Source organism: Anguilla anguilla, chromosome 9 (assembly GCF_013347855.1).
Source record: "Anguilla anguilla isolate fAngAng1 chromosome 9, fAngAng1.pri, whole genome shotgun sequence".
In the NCBI taxonomy this organism is placed as follows: domain Eukaryota; kingdom Metazoa; phylum Chordata; class Actinopteri; order Anguilliformes; family Anguillidae; genus Anguilla; species Anguilla anguilla.
The window spans coordinates 11,158,785-11,176,316 of NC_049209.1; the positions used below are offsets into that span (position 1 = coordinate 11,158,785).

Consider the following 17,532-nt stretch of genomic DNA (forward strand, 5'->3'; position numbering starts at 1 on the left):
GCTGAAAACTGGGCTCTTCAGTATGTCTTCATTTACTGGGTGTGGTTTTCAGACAGAGTTCCGTTAACAGGAAATCAGGCTTTAGATTCAGTCATTGCGGACCAACGTAACTCTGGCGATATTAGAGGATTTTTATATTTAAAAGAAAAGACTTCCAGGAAAACTCAAAGATTACTTTTTTGCTGATCGTGACGGTCAATTTTATGTCCCCGTAGTTTATCTGATGGAAAAAAGTTTTTGTTGAAAGTTTCCATTGAATCGCTACATTTCTGAAATCTTTGACCTGACAAACCGACTGAAAAATGCCGAAAACGGTGAGTAGCCTATCCTTTTACGTGGTGCATGTAATAATTTTTAAAAAACAATAGCCTGTTTTGTCAGCATTAAAATGTTAGCGTTTTGTAGCTGTACAACCGTGCAGACTGTGGACAACTCTGATGGGACATCTTAACATCATATTTCTACACTAATTTAAACTTTACTAATTTCAAGTTGTATGTTGGCAGATAGGAATTGAAACCATGTCTTCATAACCACAGTGGCCCATAGCCTTCTATTCTATTAAATTAATCATATTTTGAGAACGCTGTGAGTATATTAATTTCTTAAACAAACGTTAATGTAGTAGGATAGTGAGTTACACATTATAACGTACCTACAGAAACGTGTATGGGGCGGCCTCAAAGAGTAGGGTACAATTCAAGTAGCATCATACATTTTGGGATACAGTTGTTCTAGTTAATGCAAAATGATGGATTCTAATGTCCATGTTTCACACTGCCTCACCGAAGGGCAACAAATGTTGCCACGGACATTTTACCATAGGGAGGACAAAGACTAGCCTAGTTGTAGCATACTCTGCATTCAGTGTAATAGCGCTACTGCTGTTTGTTGCGTAGGCTTGAAACCGTTATTCTGTGTTAATCCATGCGCCTCAAAGTCCTCTATTCTGAAACGTGATTGGCTGCTGAAGCTGCTTCCCTACAGTTGAATGGTCTGCGCAGTGTCAGTTTACCAACCTAATTTTCAGACTAGGCCTGCAATTTAGCCCGCTTTTCGTGTCATGCAAAATTCTAAGAGCTTCAGCTTCCTGTGTCATTGTGATGCAGATTTTTTATTCATTTGAATGGTTATTTCTTCTGCTTCACGGGGACGATCAATTTTGGGGACTATCACTTTCATTTTAAACTTGTGGATCTATCATATCTGCGAACATTTATGAAATAAATGCTAGTAATCGATATTTAAAAATTACTCTTTAAGTTTCTCTATACCTCTTTATCCAATGCAAGAGACCATCACATTTTTCTGTGCTGGTGTAGCAGAGGCCTCCTACTGACTGTGTCCTGTTGCAAGTCCTAAAATCATCTTAATTTTTAAGTAGTAGCCTACATTTATTTTAGGTTATTGCAGATATTTTTAGATGAACTATATGCCTGTTGATTAAGGCAATGAATTAATTATATATTGAAATGTTTGATAAAGTGTAGGCCTGTATTTGTTGTATAACCAATCCCATTCGTTTCCATACTGGTTTCCTGTATGGACTCCTGTGTATGGAACAGAGGTGAACAGGGTGAATCCACATTAGTAGGTTTACTTCATTTATGAAAAATCATTATCAAATATGTGTGAGTAATAACGGTTTTCAATGCTGCCTTTTTATGCTCCAGTCCTCTTGAATTACAGAAGTTTCCACCCCACTTACATAATATCTTTGCCCATAAAGTAGTTAATCTATGAATGTGAGAAATCAGAATGCTCCGTCTTCACTTTTGGCGTTGATTCAAATTCCCAAGAAACTTCAGTCGAATGACTCAAGGATTCTGGGTCTACGTCAGCTCCCTGATGACTCCTTCCTGGCTCTCAGTCGCTAGACGTTGCCTCTGACTGCCTTATTTGGCCTTAAAGAGCACAGGCTGCCCCCTACTCCATCCTGTCTCTGCCGCCTGTTGCTTTGCTATTATCGCCAGTCTTGAAAGTTTGAAGCACTTACCCTCTCAGCTGGGATAGAAGTCTTCTACTGCAGTGTACCTTACATCCTCTCAGATTTACATGTTCTTAGAATCAGTGATGCATGGGTTTCAATTTGCTGAACATCTTGAGCCTTTAAGATTAAACTGACCACCCTTTACTGTGACATTAATAACCATGTGATTATTTCTGTTTCAGAAAACAGATGTGGCCTTGTGCGAAACTTGTATGTCTGATGTGCTTTTTAAAGTTTTTCATTTAGGATACATTTTCCTTATTTGTACAGCATTTTATGTAGTGTAGTTGTTGGAAAGAACTCATTCTCGTGTGAGACCTTTTATGGTTTCCTTACTGTTACTGTTCTCCACAAATTACCTTTATATTTTCAGACTTGTTTCCCACAAGAGTCCGTTCTGTAGAGCATAACTGAAATTATGTCAGAGCTTTGGCCAGACTGTTGATTAACACTTTGAGGGGACATCCTGCTAATTGAAATATTAACTCAAAATAAGAAATTCAAAACAAAAATCCACTATCACAGTAATATTACAAATATTAGATTCTCTAACCAGCAATGTAGAATAAACTTTTATTTACAAACTGTCGAAACAGGAGTATAGAAAACAAGTAATATGTCAATAATGGGATTTTTTCCTTTTGGCATGAAATGTATTTTTATAAGCACCTTGCATCTATCTGCTTTTAGGTTTATGGGAGACAAATTTACTCTTTAAAGGGAAATTCCAACGCAAAACAAAATTAACATCATTTAACAAATGAAGGCGTAACTGATTAAGTCCCTTTTACTGGCTGGCCAAAGCATGTTAATATCTGTCATGAAAGGTTCAAATTTGGCAGAGGTGTACCGTGTACGTCATAATGACATACATGTTCCCTTTCTCATTTTTGAAAAAACTACAATGGGCGGATAATTTGAATTTGGAAATACCGCCTCCTTACCTCCATACTAAGCAAAGGGGGCATTGACTGAGCTAACAGACGGTCGCTTGGTATGTTCAGTGGTCTCGCCTGAACATTCTCCTCAAAATCATCTGGGCGAAAGTGCCTGCGACACATATAGGCCTATAGCATTCCCAATTGCAGTCAGCCTTTGGTTTTGCTCACCCTCATTATACTAGTTTTGTAAATTTATTCCTTCATCCACATTAAGCCCTTGCTATTTGTCACACTACAGCAAAGTGGCATTTTCTTTTCAGCAGAATTTAAGGACGAAAGTAATCTGAACTAAACACCATAAACCTAGACTTTCTTTACTAGCTAGCTTGCTAGTGAGTAGAAGAAAAGCTTCCAGTCCAAGTAGGAATGCTTAGCCTCTACGTTTCTTATTCAGTAGAAGTGGAAACGTGTTGCTGGCATTGTCTGATGCCTGCCAATAGACTTTAAGCGCCCCCCAGATTGCAGTCTATAGTAAAGCAGGTGCCTGGAGCATGCACAGTACTTTGGGTCTGTATCTCTACACACTACCGGTAGAGAGTTGGCTAAGAGCTCATTTTATTCAGGACAACTGCTCTTCTGCAAATGAAAGAAAAGCCCTTGGTGGAATTCCCCTTTTAAAGTGAGGGCTAAAACATCCAGTCCTTGAGTCAATAAGGGTAGCTATAATTAAGGTAAAATAATTTTCTAATTGTAAAAAGTGCATGTTTATTTATTTTCAGTTGGAGCAGATGGTTGCTTACAGTGTCCTTACCAGTCAAAACAAACACAGAACACATGAATGGACACAACAGTGATTAGAACTCAACTGAAATTAATTAAATCAAACGTCTCTCCTTACCCTTCCAGTCAAGTCAGTTTTTTAACACTTTTAAACCTGTGATCCTCTTTGGTATGTGTAAGGTCTAGAGCACTTGGTTGTGTCCTGGGGACTGTCTGCCATACTGTGAAAGGGGCAGTGTTATTTCAGATCAGCAGAGTTTATAATTATTTTTGCTTTTTCTGTCATATAGCACTTGATTCTCTCACTCTACATTCAGCTGCTTGAGGTATTTGCACAGTAAAGCTGAGCACAAGGGAGAGTTTGTAAACAAAGAAGGTATATCAGTTGAAGTCAGTCAGATTACTGGAATGCTGAAGAGGATTAATTTGATTATTTGAGTACTGTCATCTGCATTTAATTGGATGCTCAAGGGTTTATGTGTTTGCTTGCCACACTCTTTCCTGAAACCCTTGGTTTGAAGTAGGATAAAAGACAAAATAAGTGAGATTCAAGAGGAATTCTGCCACTACACCTAACAAATGAAGAGGTCAATCTAAAAACACTATGGAAGGAAACATTTTCTGAGGCTGAGAGAAGAGATACTCAGAAAGCAGGCCCCTTTTTGACAAAAAATGAAAGCAAAAAGGCAACTGAAAAACAGATTACACAATCAAGTGGTGTGGAAAGGGCAGTGGTATGTGAGAGATTAAATACCTCTCCAAGCACACACAGCAAAGCACAGATTAACAGTTTGTAATAAACTAAGCTGCAGGCGGTAGCCTGTGTGAAAGGGTAAACTATCCTGGTTTTTCACATAAATGGAGGGTAACTGTGCAGCAGGTCTGAAATTCATCTTCCTCCCTCCTGAAGTTGAACTAGTGAGTTGTTTGTTATTATGTACACGTGTGTCTCTACAGTCGTCTGTGAGCATGTTTGTGTGTGTGTGTGTGAGCTCAAAGGAATTTTTCTATAGATTGTGAGCATGAGTTTGTGGTGTTGGTCTCAGACCAGACACCATCTAAGGTTCACTATTTTGCATGGTGGGGTCCTAGAACAGCTAATCTTTTTCATAGTTATAATGGAAAAAAGCGCTAATGAGGACAAGGAATTTTGATTATGCTATTAAATTAAAAGCTGTGGTATGGGGGTTTTATAAAGTTGTATAGTAAATAAGTTGGGGAAAAGGCACACTGAGTTCTGCATTTTGACTCACTGCTCAGAACATGTGTGATTTCAGCATGTTCCGTCTTTCCATGGCCATTCCATGACAGTCTTGTGCACTTTGTGATTTGTTTCTGTTATAGAGAATGTGAATGTTGAGGCAGATATTTCAGTCAAAGGTTGTGCAGCTATGGTCATTTTACAACTTACATTTCAGTTTCGTACTGAACTCTTCCTATTGCAAAATATTGTTATAGCCACACCTGTTTTTCTACTTCGTGTTATGCAGTTCCCGTTATGATGTGTAATTGGGCATTCTGTTCTGCGGTATTGTGCTATTCGTTAAGTACAGTGTCCTCCAAATAAAATGTTGTGCAGTAGAAATACCTCAGTTCTCAATAAACTTTTCCACAGTTTAGGATCAGGTTCATTGGATAAATATATGTGTTAAATAGCCAGCTTATTGTTTAAATATATTTTCTTTATAAACACGACAAAGAACTGAAATACCAGCATAGTCACATGATTGGATTTGCTTAAGTTGGTTTCCATTTGAAACAGAATTGCTTGAGAGAAAAGTAATCTTAGGATTTGGCAAAAGACAAAAGTTCTGTATCCAGGTTATCATAGTGATTGAAATCATAATTTAGTGTTTCAAGTATAAATTAATTGCTGATTTACACTCAAATGTAATGACTTTAAAAGGAAACTTTGTTTCTCATTCACAGTTTCATTGGTTGATGTAATATAATTAATGTGTTCATAAATGGTTAAAAACAAAGCTGTGGATTTATTCTTTAGCTCTTCATATATCGCAGTTCCACATACCATTGTTGGTATTACAGAACATCAAACACAGCTGTGTTTTGCAAATTGTAGTATGTCCAGCATTTAAAATGTACAGTTAGTGAATGAAAAATGCTGGACATACTACAATTTGCAAAACACAGCTGTGTTTGATGTTCTGTAATACCAACAATGGTATGTGGAACTGCGATATATGAAGAGCTAAAGAATAAATCCACAGCTTTGTTTTTAACCATTTATGAACACATTAATTATATTACATCAACCAATGAAACTATCTTATTGGGTACAATGAGGTTATCTAATAGAGTATATCATGTATATGCCATGCCAATGCGATGGTGATATTACAGTTTACTGCTGTTGAGGGAGAAAGACACTATTCCACAGACAGTGAATCATCAGTTGTGCATAGAAAAAAAAACTGATCTCACACTTAGTTCATTAAAATGGAAAATTCTGTTTCAGGCATCATTACACAATATCTGTTGAGTTCAGATCTGGTGACTGTAATGGTCACCATTGGCAACTGCTCATGCTCAGTTGGCAAAGGCACCTCTTTCTGCAGGAAATAAATCTGAGGTGAAGATGATCACTCAGAGCGATTAAGTAAGGACTGACATTGACCTTGAAGTCCGAGTGTATGAGAGCACCAAAACATGCCAGGGAAATGTGCCCCACACCATTACACAACAACTGGAAGCTTTTACTGTTAGAATGCTTTTACATTTTATGTCCACTACTTGTATGTATTCAACAACAGTTCTCTTGCCAATTATGGGGTAAATGAAAGTACATTAAAATCTGCATGGATATAGACCCTAAATTGCCATTAAAATGAAAACAACAGCTTTAAGCAGATAGATAAGACATTTATATGGAGATGGTAATTCATCTTCCCCATCTACATGGGCACATTTTTTTGCATTTGAACTCACTACTTCCCAAAACCTTTTTCATCATCATTTTCCAAAAAACTAAAACGTGAATCCATAACTTTAATTTTGATATGAACATCACACTTAGTGAATGTTAATTAGAGATTAGAACACATCCTTTGTTGCCCACTATTTTTGTAAAGTTCAGATTTTTATATATTATATATTATTGTAGTGTGTTGGTCTAGGTCTAAATGTAATTCCTCTGTAAACTAATGTCAGTATTGTATTTCATATCAGACTCAATGACGTTGCAGTTTACATTTTGCAGTACTAGAAAAAGTAGCTGTGAAAAGCAGTTAAACAGAACTATGAAAGCACAGGAAGACATTATTTAAATTTTATTCTAGTCATATGTGGGCCGTTGTCAACACAGCACCTTGTGTGTTGTTATGGAAACCTGGCAATGCCTTGGCTGGTAAACTCATTAGGATTGGTTTTTGTTGCTTAAGTGGACTTGAAAGACCTTACACCTGTAGAAGAGAACGTGAGTCGTTGAGGCAAGAGGTAGTCAACTGTTGGTCAATAAATTGTGGTCATATTTGTGGCCCACTGAAAAGTTCTTGTTTCACAGTTGTGCTAAGAATAACTTGTGAGAAACACCCTGAGCACTGGCCTCAATGAGATCCACCCTTACAGGCGTAACTACTTTGGTCTTGGTTCCCTTTTCATGTTGAAATGAATTATTTTTACCAGTAAAAGTCACAACCGGGCAGCAGTTGACAGGCAGCTAGGGATCTGCTGGCTTCAACAGTTTGGGTGTCTGAATTGCAGAGCATTATGTTCAAGACGTCTGCTCTCAGAGTTAAGAGAGGGCACGTTATGACTGGGGCATTCACAGTGCAGACTGTACGAGCTGACTCGCGGCAGAGATTAGATTTTCAGGGAACAGTTTTTTGATTTTTTTGATTTTCAGGGAACAGTTTTTATTTGTTTTCATTGGGTGATAACATTTATTTTTAATAGTATTTTGGAACTTTTATTTTCCACAATTCAGTTGAGTGATTAGAAATCTGTCCGATTGGTTAGTAGGTTTTTTTTTTTTTAACATCCGTGTCCATTATTTGAAGAACAGATTAAACAACAGTTCCCTCTGGTTCATAAAACTGTTCCCTTTGGCAGGTTCCTTATGGAAAGTTCACTATAGTGTAGTTCACTTTACTGTATGATAAACAAGCTGCATTTGTCTTCAGCAATTTTCTTATTTAGGTTTGCCTTTTACTACATTGAATGAGCCAGAAGGTTTATGTTATATAATAAAAAGGGAATTAATTCATTGTACATATTTAATTTATACCAGATATAAAAGTAAAAATTGTAGGACCTGAAATGTCTGCGACAGCTTTCAACATGCAGTTTTCAAGGTCAGAAATGCCTAAAAGACCAGTGGTTATGCTAGTCCGTGGAATTCTGCCTCTCTGGAACACTAATTCACTTGCAGTCTGATATAATGAATTATTTCTGGTAATATGTCATGATATGCGTACTTACAATAATAGCACAATAAATGTAAGTTGTTCATAATTTTATTATGACACTTGTAAAAGAAGCAGAATGGAATAGAGGGATTAGCGAGATGAAATAAACTACAATCAATATTTTGGCTTTCTGATCAAAACAAATTTTTGCCACACAGGCTACTAATATTAAAATACCCTTGAAGTGATTTATGTTTTAATTTACTCATATTGAGCAATCCAGCTTGAGCATGACATTCAATTTTTCATTCAAATTTAAGAACCTTCTCTCTGAATCTCGCACAAAAACCAACGGCTGTGTTACTATGATCAATAAACAACAGAAATGTCAGACGCTGAAAGACAGTTGGGTCAAAGAAACAGGAGTAATTGTTTTGTGGTTCAAGTCTAGGTCATCACTCGCTGTAATCTCGAAAGGAGAACAACCTCAGAATATCTACGCTTATAGAACGCAGTGCATTTTTTTGCCTACATTTTTTGTTTTTTTTCTGCGTAAAAAACGCGACCACTGAAGGAACTTTGTGGTTAATCCATACCTGCAGTCCTAAATGCATTTGATGTCACCAGACCTGTAAACCAGACTGTACCCTAGAAGCCATTGGCCATGAATTACAATCACGCAACAGCCCGTGCCAAAGAGGCCTGTATCCTTGCTTCTTTCTTTTTTTGCTTTGAAGAGGATACATCAGTACAAACCAGGACAGCGGTGATCCCTCTGTAGCACTGCTTGGGCTGGTGAGGCCCAAACTGGGGAGGAGCATGCCAAGAGAAGCCCTGGCATCGTGGCCCTTTGCTAGACTGCCGCTGGTGACAGGAAGTGGCGCTGTAACAAGTGGCCTGGATAGCGAGCGCAGGCTGCTGACACGTAGAGAAAGGAACGCAGGCTCTAATCAGGCACACAGCTGTGACATAATGCACGCCATTATGGCTCTGTGGGGGCGCGGCCCCGTCTGCTCGCATATTTCCCATAATGTACGGGCTAATTGTGTGTCACTGGGGACAGGACAAAAGATGTTGCATTATGAGACTCTGTTTGGGGCATAATTTGTATAGATAGTGCAGTGGCGGGAGTGGCGTTTGAAAGAGGATGCATGCTGTTCTCTGCTGTTGGACTGCTGTCATCCTTGTGCACTGGCTTCGCTTCTTACAAATTTGATCTTATTGAAGCACAAATGTACCAATTGAAACAAAGAATACAGTTGTTAAAAGAATGTAATCAGATTGAAAGTTCACATATCTAGATATCCAGAATAGGAGAGTTGACATTTAATTTGTCTGTAATGAGCTTAATTACCAGAAGGGAAACTAAAATGATGAAATGCTGTGTAATCCAGTGTGACTCAAAATGCAGGGATGGAATTTAAATAAATGTATCTTTCAGATGGCCCTCCACATTTGTTCAGTCGTGTATTTCTAGCCAAATAAGCACTGAGGATTTGCATAGCCGTTAAGAATGGGCAGCTCTTTTTCAGGCCCAGAGGCCTAGTTTCAAGAGGATGTGGTGACTTCCTGTTGTAGAATCACACGTTTTGCAATGGAGGAGATGACAGAAGCATTTTCATGTAACTGTCCCTCAACGTGTAAGAGTCACAGTCAGTTTAGCAGAATTCGTAGACATTGCAAAACTGCAAATGCCCTAGTTTTCCAGTAATTGTTCTGAAGGTATATGTAAACCATTTGCACATTTTTAAATTTTGTTTATGGTCAAAAATGGATGCTTGCCAAGTCCCATGTAGCTTTAGCAGTGACCCCGTTGTTATTCATGTGAATTTACCAGTAGTATTGTATGCACAAGACAATTTCACATTCTTTGTGAGAGTGGGTATTTCTGAAACATCGTTTAGCATACAATGGGAAACATTGCTTTCCAAGAGACTGCACCCAAGTGAGTTTCCTGTGCTCCTACTGGATTGGAAGAAACAAAACCCTGTTAAGCTCTGTCAGAGCCAGAGCCATTTTAGCAACAGATAGTCCTTAAAAATTAGCAAGTGCTTATAACTTCCTTGGAAGTCAGGTAAATACAGTAGGAAAAGAAGAATTAACTTTATGTAACAGTTGATGACTGTAGGAAGCATAACAAATGTCTGTGAGTATTTGCTTCTTTACTTTGTGCTGTTTTGTGGAGGCAGTCCTTGCTGAGGAATATTGTGCTCTGTTGATGGTGGGCTTGATTTGTAAATGAGAATCCAGTTTTTTATTTTGTTTATTTCATTAGTGATGTGGGAGCTTCAGTGATTTGATTGCAAACATTGAGGTTATCTCAGTTTTCATTCACACTGACCTTTATCTTGTTATTGTGACTAGCTTTCCTCATTCGGTAGTTTTTGTTACAGATTTTGCAAATAGAAAATCCATCGCAGTGAAATATATAAAATACTGTATACAGCCTGCATGCCTTTATTATAGTTAAGATCGAACATAGACAGCATGTATATTCCAATTTATATACATTTCAAATGGATGCTTTCTCTGTAAACTGGCACATAACGCTAATATATTTTTATGCGATACTTAAAGCATACACATCATGAGTCCTTCAATCTCAAATACAGAGTATGATTTAGTTTCACCTGTGCTCAGTAAGCCTTACTTAATGTGCTTTATCTTATTTATTGTTTCAAACACAGACTTGGAGTTTTCTGAAGGATAAATAAGTAGCTGGCAGATTAATGTATACCTTCACAATGTTCAGTTATACATATGTGCATTCTGGAGTTTGTCAATTGTGAAAATGGATTTTAAATCTGCATCGCGTTCAAAAAATCACTGATTATTTTAGGAAATAATTATTGGGTTTTATTGGGGGGAGGGGGTGGCAGTAGACCATTATTCACCTTTATCTAGTAAGAATTGTAAGATTAGGCAGGTTTCCGTACCAGGCACAGAAAACACTCATTTTATCTCGTACAGAAGTTTACCGTGTCCAACCCTCTCTGTGCGAGAGTTTATGAATAAAGATACAGACCTTCAAATAAAGTTTTATTTTCATATTCCAGAAATGGTATTACGTTGGCAGAAGCATCATTTTTTGCAAACATTTATGGGTACAAATAGGACTTCTTTTTAAAAACCTAACTCAATACGACAGGTTGTACTGTTGTACTGTGATTGAATAAAATGATTGTTACTCAATCCTTAGTCGCTCAGGGCTCAGGACAGTGCATTATTCTGTTTGGATTGAATGTCCCTGATCATTTTGGACTGCATCATGAATCCATTTTCTCTTTAAATGTCTTGCACCATATAATTAAGTTGCATTGCTGTGCAGTCCGGAGATGCACACCATCGTGACCTTTATCTTTCAGTGTAACAGGCGCACATTTCTAACGCACGTATATGTAATCTTGTTAAGTGGTGTTATTATGCCAATTTGCAGTTAAATCTCTAAAGTAACCCGCTGTAGTTCCATTTTTCCATAAATGTGCTTTGTCTCGCAAATGTAGCTGTCTTACATAACTGCTTTTATGTGCACTTTAATGTGCACTTCATTCAGTCAGTACTTTCTGAAACCTGCTTCTGACTCCACCCTCAAAGGCAGCGATTGTTATTGAGGATCATGGGCTATAAGCTCTGTGTGGCTTACAGCCTATTAATGTCTAGAACTGTTAACCTGGCAGCTTGGCTCCCAAATAAAAATGCATAGTTATGTCACTACTGAAACATAATAATTACACATTCATTTTTTTTTGTTTTGAAATGCAGATACAAATTATCCACACATAATTGTAGCTGGTAATATTTTATTTGCACAAAAGATAGAAGTATAGCAGTTTTTTCACAGTTGCATTTATGGTTAGTTATATTTTTCACTACTCCATCTAAAATCCATGTGGTCATTTAATAGACAGTTTAGTAGAACACATCTTAAAGCACAGTCACGACCCAGAGCCACAATACAACTGCCGTTGACAGCCAATGACTGAAGGACTGCTTTGTGATCCAGTGTGTACATGGATAGGACCAAACACTTTTAAAGCTTACGTACATGGCACTGTTGAGCATTATTAATATCCTCTTATTATTTGTCATTCACTATTTGTTTTGTCAACAGATCAGCGTGCGTGTTACCACCATGGATGCAGAGCTGGAGTTTGCCATCCAGCCGAACACAACAGGCAAACAGCTCTTTGATCAGGTATGTACTGTGTACTGGTGTACTATATATCCTTAAACATGCACAGTTATTTAATTAATATATGAAGACATGTTGTAGTGCTGACTGTTTCCAATAATGTTTTACATCAGTGCATTTTTTTCTTTTCAGATTTAATGCATTTCACAGAGAGGGGTCACAATGGCATAGCACAATAATGCCTAATAATCCCTTATGAGTTCCTTTACATTTAAATTCTTGTAATCCTTTCGTTTTATAATGAATTCAGTTTTCATTGTGTTTTGCCTGGATCCCAGACTCAGGGATTGTTTGTAATCAAACAAGACCAGGTCAAAACCTAGTATATGGCTGGACTTCTCCGGCTGACCAATGGTGTAACTTCATCACTCACTCAGTCACTCAGTCACAGACATTCGCGTTTGTAGGGCTGGCCCCACTGTTGCAGTCCAGCCAACATTTCTCATGTGGTTAAAGTGCACGTTCTCATCTTTTATTTAAGGGTATTCTTATACATTAGTTTCACCATGTAGAAATAACGGCACTTATTGTACGTATTCCCCCCCCATTTCAGGGCACCATAACGTTTGGGACATATTAATGTTATCAGGGCTGTAGTGGAAGGTAAACTCAAGTAATTGCCATTCATCCATCTTTTTAAAAAGTTTCCTATTTTCCATTTAAGAGCGTTGATTAACCTTTCACATTGTTGCAGTTTCCCACAAAGTTAATTCAAGTTGAACACTGCATTACATTAGGATGCTGAAACAGCAACTCCAGTGGCAGATTATGTCAGTACCTTCAGGCTTCAGCCTCCTTCCTCTGTTCATTTGGGCCTGTTATGGTTTGTCTACGTTTACTAAACTCCATGCAAAAGATACAGCTGTTATCAAAAGAACTAGGGAGACAAGCCGCCTCTACCACAGATGAATGAATGAATCATTGCATTTATATAGCACTTCTCCGAAGGCTCAAAGTGCTTTACAGTGATGAGTGGGAACTCACCTCACCAATCTCCAATCTGCAGCACCCACCTGGGTGATATCATATACGTTGTAGATCTACAATCGCTACCAATCAAATCTGTCCCGAGTTTTCCGCTTCAGTTTGTAGTCCTAAAACCTGAAAGTGAGTTAGCATAATTGAACCATGGGCTCCCTGGAAAATGCTGGAAAATGCGCTATATAAATGCAGTCTATTTACCATTTGCTTATACTAATAGCCATACAGCCTGATTTTCAGTGACCCCAAAATAAGTTTTACTTGTGTTGATTGAAAGAACGGGAGTCGTAAAATGATTGTTTTTCTCGTAAAGCATATTTAGCCTGAGGTAGTCATGCAGATGTGAGTACTGTTGTGAGTCACTTTCAAAACCCCAAAGTATCTGTGTTACTGTGTGCCAAACAGGAGCCGGAACGCCGTTAAAATGAGTAGCAGCAGTCTCAGGGCACATTAGGGCGGGGACAGAAATCTGCAGCTGTTTTTTGCAGAACTGCAGAACTTTTGCTCGCTTGCTGTCGCTCCCCCAGGTCCTTGTTTAACTGCTTACTCACTGGTGGCCGTACTTCTCATGCGCTAAAAGGCCTGCTTTGTTCGGGGAAGTGATTCGTTGACTGGCCTCTCACCCCTCCCACGCCCCGTGCTGCACAGTCAGGGGGGAGTCCAAGTGACTCTCTATCTCACTACCTTTTGACCTCCTCGGCGGCCATGCCTCATTACACCTCAGGGCGGGTTTTTTTTTTCTTCAGCCTTGTGCAGGACGCACAAACACTAAATGCGTTTAGAAGGTTTCATTTGAACCCGAGATGTCCACTGGGCATTGCCCAATCCAATTCGTGGATGGAAAAGTAGTCTTGTTTAATAAAGTTGGACTTGTCCAAAAAAAAAAAAAAAAAAAGAAGTGAAATTTCCTGTGAGAAGTGGAAGTGGTTTGCTTTCTGAGCCCTGCCCAGGGTTGTAAGAAGCGGATGACGCCTCGTTCCGCCTGCTGCGCCCCCGGGGCCTGCGAGGCGCATGCTCGCGTCGCCATGGAGACAGAGTAGAGCCTCTCGAGAGCAGTTTGCTCTGCCAACGTAAACATGCTGGGCAGGACTCCCCGAAAATATTTAGTGCAGGAGAAGTCGTCTGTCTCGGGCTATTATGCCTGTGTGTGGGATGGACTCGGTCTGCCATATGTGACCCTGTCACCAGTGTTTAGAGAGCTGTTTAGACTCCCAGGAGTGCTTAAGCACCCTCTGTTTTCTGTGTGCATTGGCCATTGCCTGGACAGTGCTTCTGAGAGAACTGCTCCGCTGTTCGCCTAGCACCACCAGAGCTTTCTGTAGAGACCTTCAGTGCACACGTGGCCGGTCTCACCTCATTGGCCGCAAAGCACTGGCCCTGGGGTCCGTCGTCGAAGGCCTTGCAGCATAAGTGCATTCCAGTTTGCAGGAGGGGAGACCCTAAAGTGGCTGTACTGATTGCACAAATGTAGCACATTTAGCCAGAGAGACCAGGACGGCGTGTGGGCCTCTGTGTGCGGCAGAACTCAGCACAGGCGGTCAGAGGAAATAATAAGAGCCCACCGAACCCAACGCTGTTTGTAAACGTTCGCGGTAACAACGGCCCCGCCCTCATTGGAGAGCATTGTGTTCTTCCTTGCTGGGCCAAACATCAGTCCCAGTGCGGGAGTGTGGATAGCCTCGTCTGCCATTGCTAGATAAGATTGTGTTTTGATGAATGCAGAGAATGCCCCCCTCCCCCACCAGGATGTTCAGTGATAGAACTTATTGTGTTTCGTTTGTACTCTCTCTCTCTGTCTCTCTCTGTCTCTCATAGTGAATTTTACACTAAGTACTGTTGGCAGATATATAAATGGTTCTTACCTCCAAACCAAAACATCTAAAACACTGTACAAACTTACTGAATACATCCAGGAGCACAACGTTTGCGTTTGAGAATGGACTTGGCTTGGCTCATTCAAAACTTTACCCCTGCATGACAGCTGAAGTAGTTAATCATATAATAGAGCATAACATTAGATTACCCTCTGACCGCAAGTCTTATACTACTGTCACATCAATTTTGTGAATGAGTACTAGTTTGTGGGCAGGCTCAGTTCTTACCGTGTTACTGGTATACAGGCGCTATCCTTTCCACATGTCTGGCGTATCGATGCATTCGACGCATGAGCGCTCTACCGTTTCCGGAAACCTGGTCTCAGAAACTTCAACAAGGGGAGGAATGGAGGCCGAGCTGAGATCAGAAGGTCAGGAGAGACAATGGCACGCGAAGCCGAGTCAGGACCAGAAAGGGGAGGTAGACAGGTCCTGGCAGTCAGCCAGGACACAATCACAGTCCAGTCTCTGTTTTATTCCATAAATAACACATTGTTCCCACTCAGGGAAACTCATTTTGTAACTTCAGTGGGCTCACATACTGAGAGACATTAATCATATATACGCCCCACCCCACGTCACCCACATGCGCACATATTGGAATACCACTGAATGGATTGCACCATGACTACTGAAATTGTGTGCGCTGTGCTTGTAAGGTCCCATTCATCCTATGCTAGGGAACCTCTGTAATGGCCTTCTAGTTATTGATCCCTGCATCACTGCTACAGAGATGAAGTTGTATTTCAATGCCGGCTTTGGTCATTTAATCATGTCTGCCAAGTCTGTGATCTGCAGCTAAGTGACAACTGGCATTGTTACAGAATTAATTTGTTTTCCCCCAGAGCCCTGTGGATTTCTTTAGTCGGTATGTTGAATTATGTTGGTGAGATATTTTCAGGGGTATTGTAGGACTGTTCAAATGTATGGAGTTTGACTGTTAGCAGTTTATGTGTTTAACAGTTTAACAGCTGGTGCAGTACACATGTTGGTTTAAAAACCATGTATTCCTCTGGAATCTACTCTCAGCTGAGCCTCGATCCCCGACCCCTCCTTCTGACACCCACCTCTGCGTTCTTCTCAGACCATCCTGCCATTTTAAAGAGCGAAACCAAGTGTTACTTTCATGTAAAAAAAAATGCATACATAGCAACATGTTTCTGCTTAATTTGTTGATCTTACAAAATGGCTGTGATGTTCTGATTCAAGGTGGTGAAGACCATTGGCCTCAGAGAAGTGTGGTTCTTCGGACTGCAGTACCAGGACACCAAGGGCTTCTCCACATGGCTCAAGCTCAATAAGAAGGTGAGTCCTGTGGCACTTCCCCCAGGCCATCGCTTCAGCCTTAACGAAACGTGCTTTAGCAGTTCAAGGATACTCAAAGCTGGCCCTTGATTTAGACCATGGCCAATGTGTGAGTGGGATCTCGGGCCGTTGCACATTTAATCATCTATCAGGTGGAAAGGGAAATCAGCAGCGCTACTGGCTCCTAGTGCTAAATTTGACTATCTGAGCCAGAGATCTCAAACTCAAATCCTGCAGGGCTGCAGTGTCTGCTGGCTTTTGGTGCATTCTCACACTTAAGTGTTTAATATAAGTCATTGATCAGCTGAAAAGTGTCCACACCTTTTTTTCCAAGACTTAAATTTGCAGCTGACTGAAAGGAAACCACAAAAAAAACCAAGAGCTTGTCCCACCTGATCTAAGTAGTTGATGATAGCATGGCTATCAAAATCATGGCCTGCTGTGACTGGTTCCCTGCCCTTGCCTGAGGCCTTAAACCTTTGGTGAAGGCACCTTGCTCTGAATGCTGCGTGGGTCCATAAGACGATCTGTCCTTCTCAGGTGACAGCCCAGGACGTTCGGAAGGAGAGCCCCCTGCTGTTCAAGTTCCGGGCCAAGTTCTACCCCGAGGACGTGTCAGAGGAGCTGATCCAGGAGGCCACGCAAAGGCTGTTCTTCCTGCAGGTGAAGGAGGGCATCCTCAACGACGACATCTACTGCCCGCCCGAGACCGCCGTGCTGCTGGCCTCCTACGCCGTCCAGGCCAAATACGGGGACTACAACAAGGACTCCCACACCACCGGATACCTGTCCAGTGACAAGCTGCTCCCCCAAAGGTACGCCCCTCAGGGCCAATCCAGCAGTGCGGTGCTTCTTAAACTCGGTCTTGGGGCCCCTCGTGTTTGTCAGTTTTTCACAGTTGCAGTCGCTTACGATTGTAGCAAGCCGTTAATTATTCTTAATCGGACACTTTTTATGTAAATGAAGGGCTGATACAGTTTCTCCACATTGTTTACTTTGTCTTTACCTTTCATCCACGGCTGGGCGATAATACTGAAAAAAATTATCCAGTTTATTCGCTGTAGTACATTGTGACGGTTTTCGCAGATATAGGCTAATACATTGTGGCAGTCTTTTTAATTGTAGAACATTGTGATGGTTCATTCAGATATAGTACATTGTGAAC

The 17,532-nt window shown here is 40.2% G+C and overlaps 1 protein-coding gene across 2 annotated transcripts in view; it reads left to right on the plus strand.

Annotated features, from left to right (window-relative positions):
* Positions 1-40: 40 nt before the first annotated feature.
* msna (moesin a) overlaps positions 41-17,532 on the plus strand; it is a 29,130-nt gene continuing 11,638 nt past the window's right edge. The window contains exons 1-4 of one of the 2 annotated variants that reach the window (XM_035434973.1): positions 41-314; positions 12,127-12,210; positions 16,272-16,367; positions 16,908-17,182. In XM_035434973.1, coding sequence (XP_035290864.1) covers positions 303-314; positions 12,127-12,210; positions 16,272-16,367; positions 16,908-17,182 — 467 coding nt within the window. In that variant the 5' untranslated portion in view covers positions 41-302. Of the gene's footprint in view, positions 315-12,126; positions 12,211-16,271; positions 16,368-16,907; positions 17,183-17,532 lie in introns of those variants that run through there. The other variant, XM_035434974.1, reaches the window with a different exon arrangement.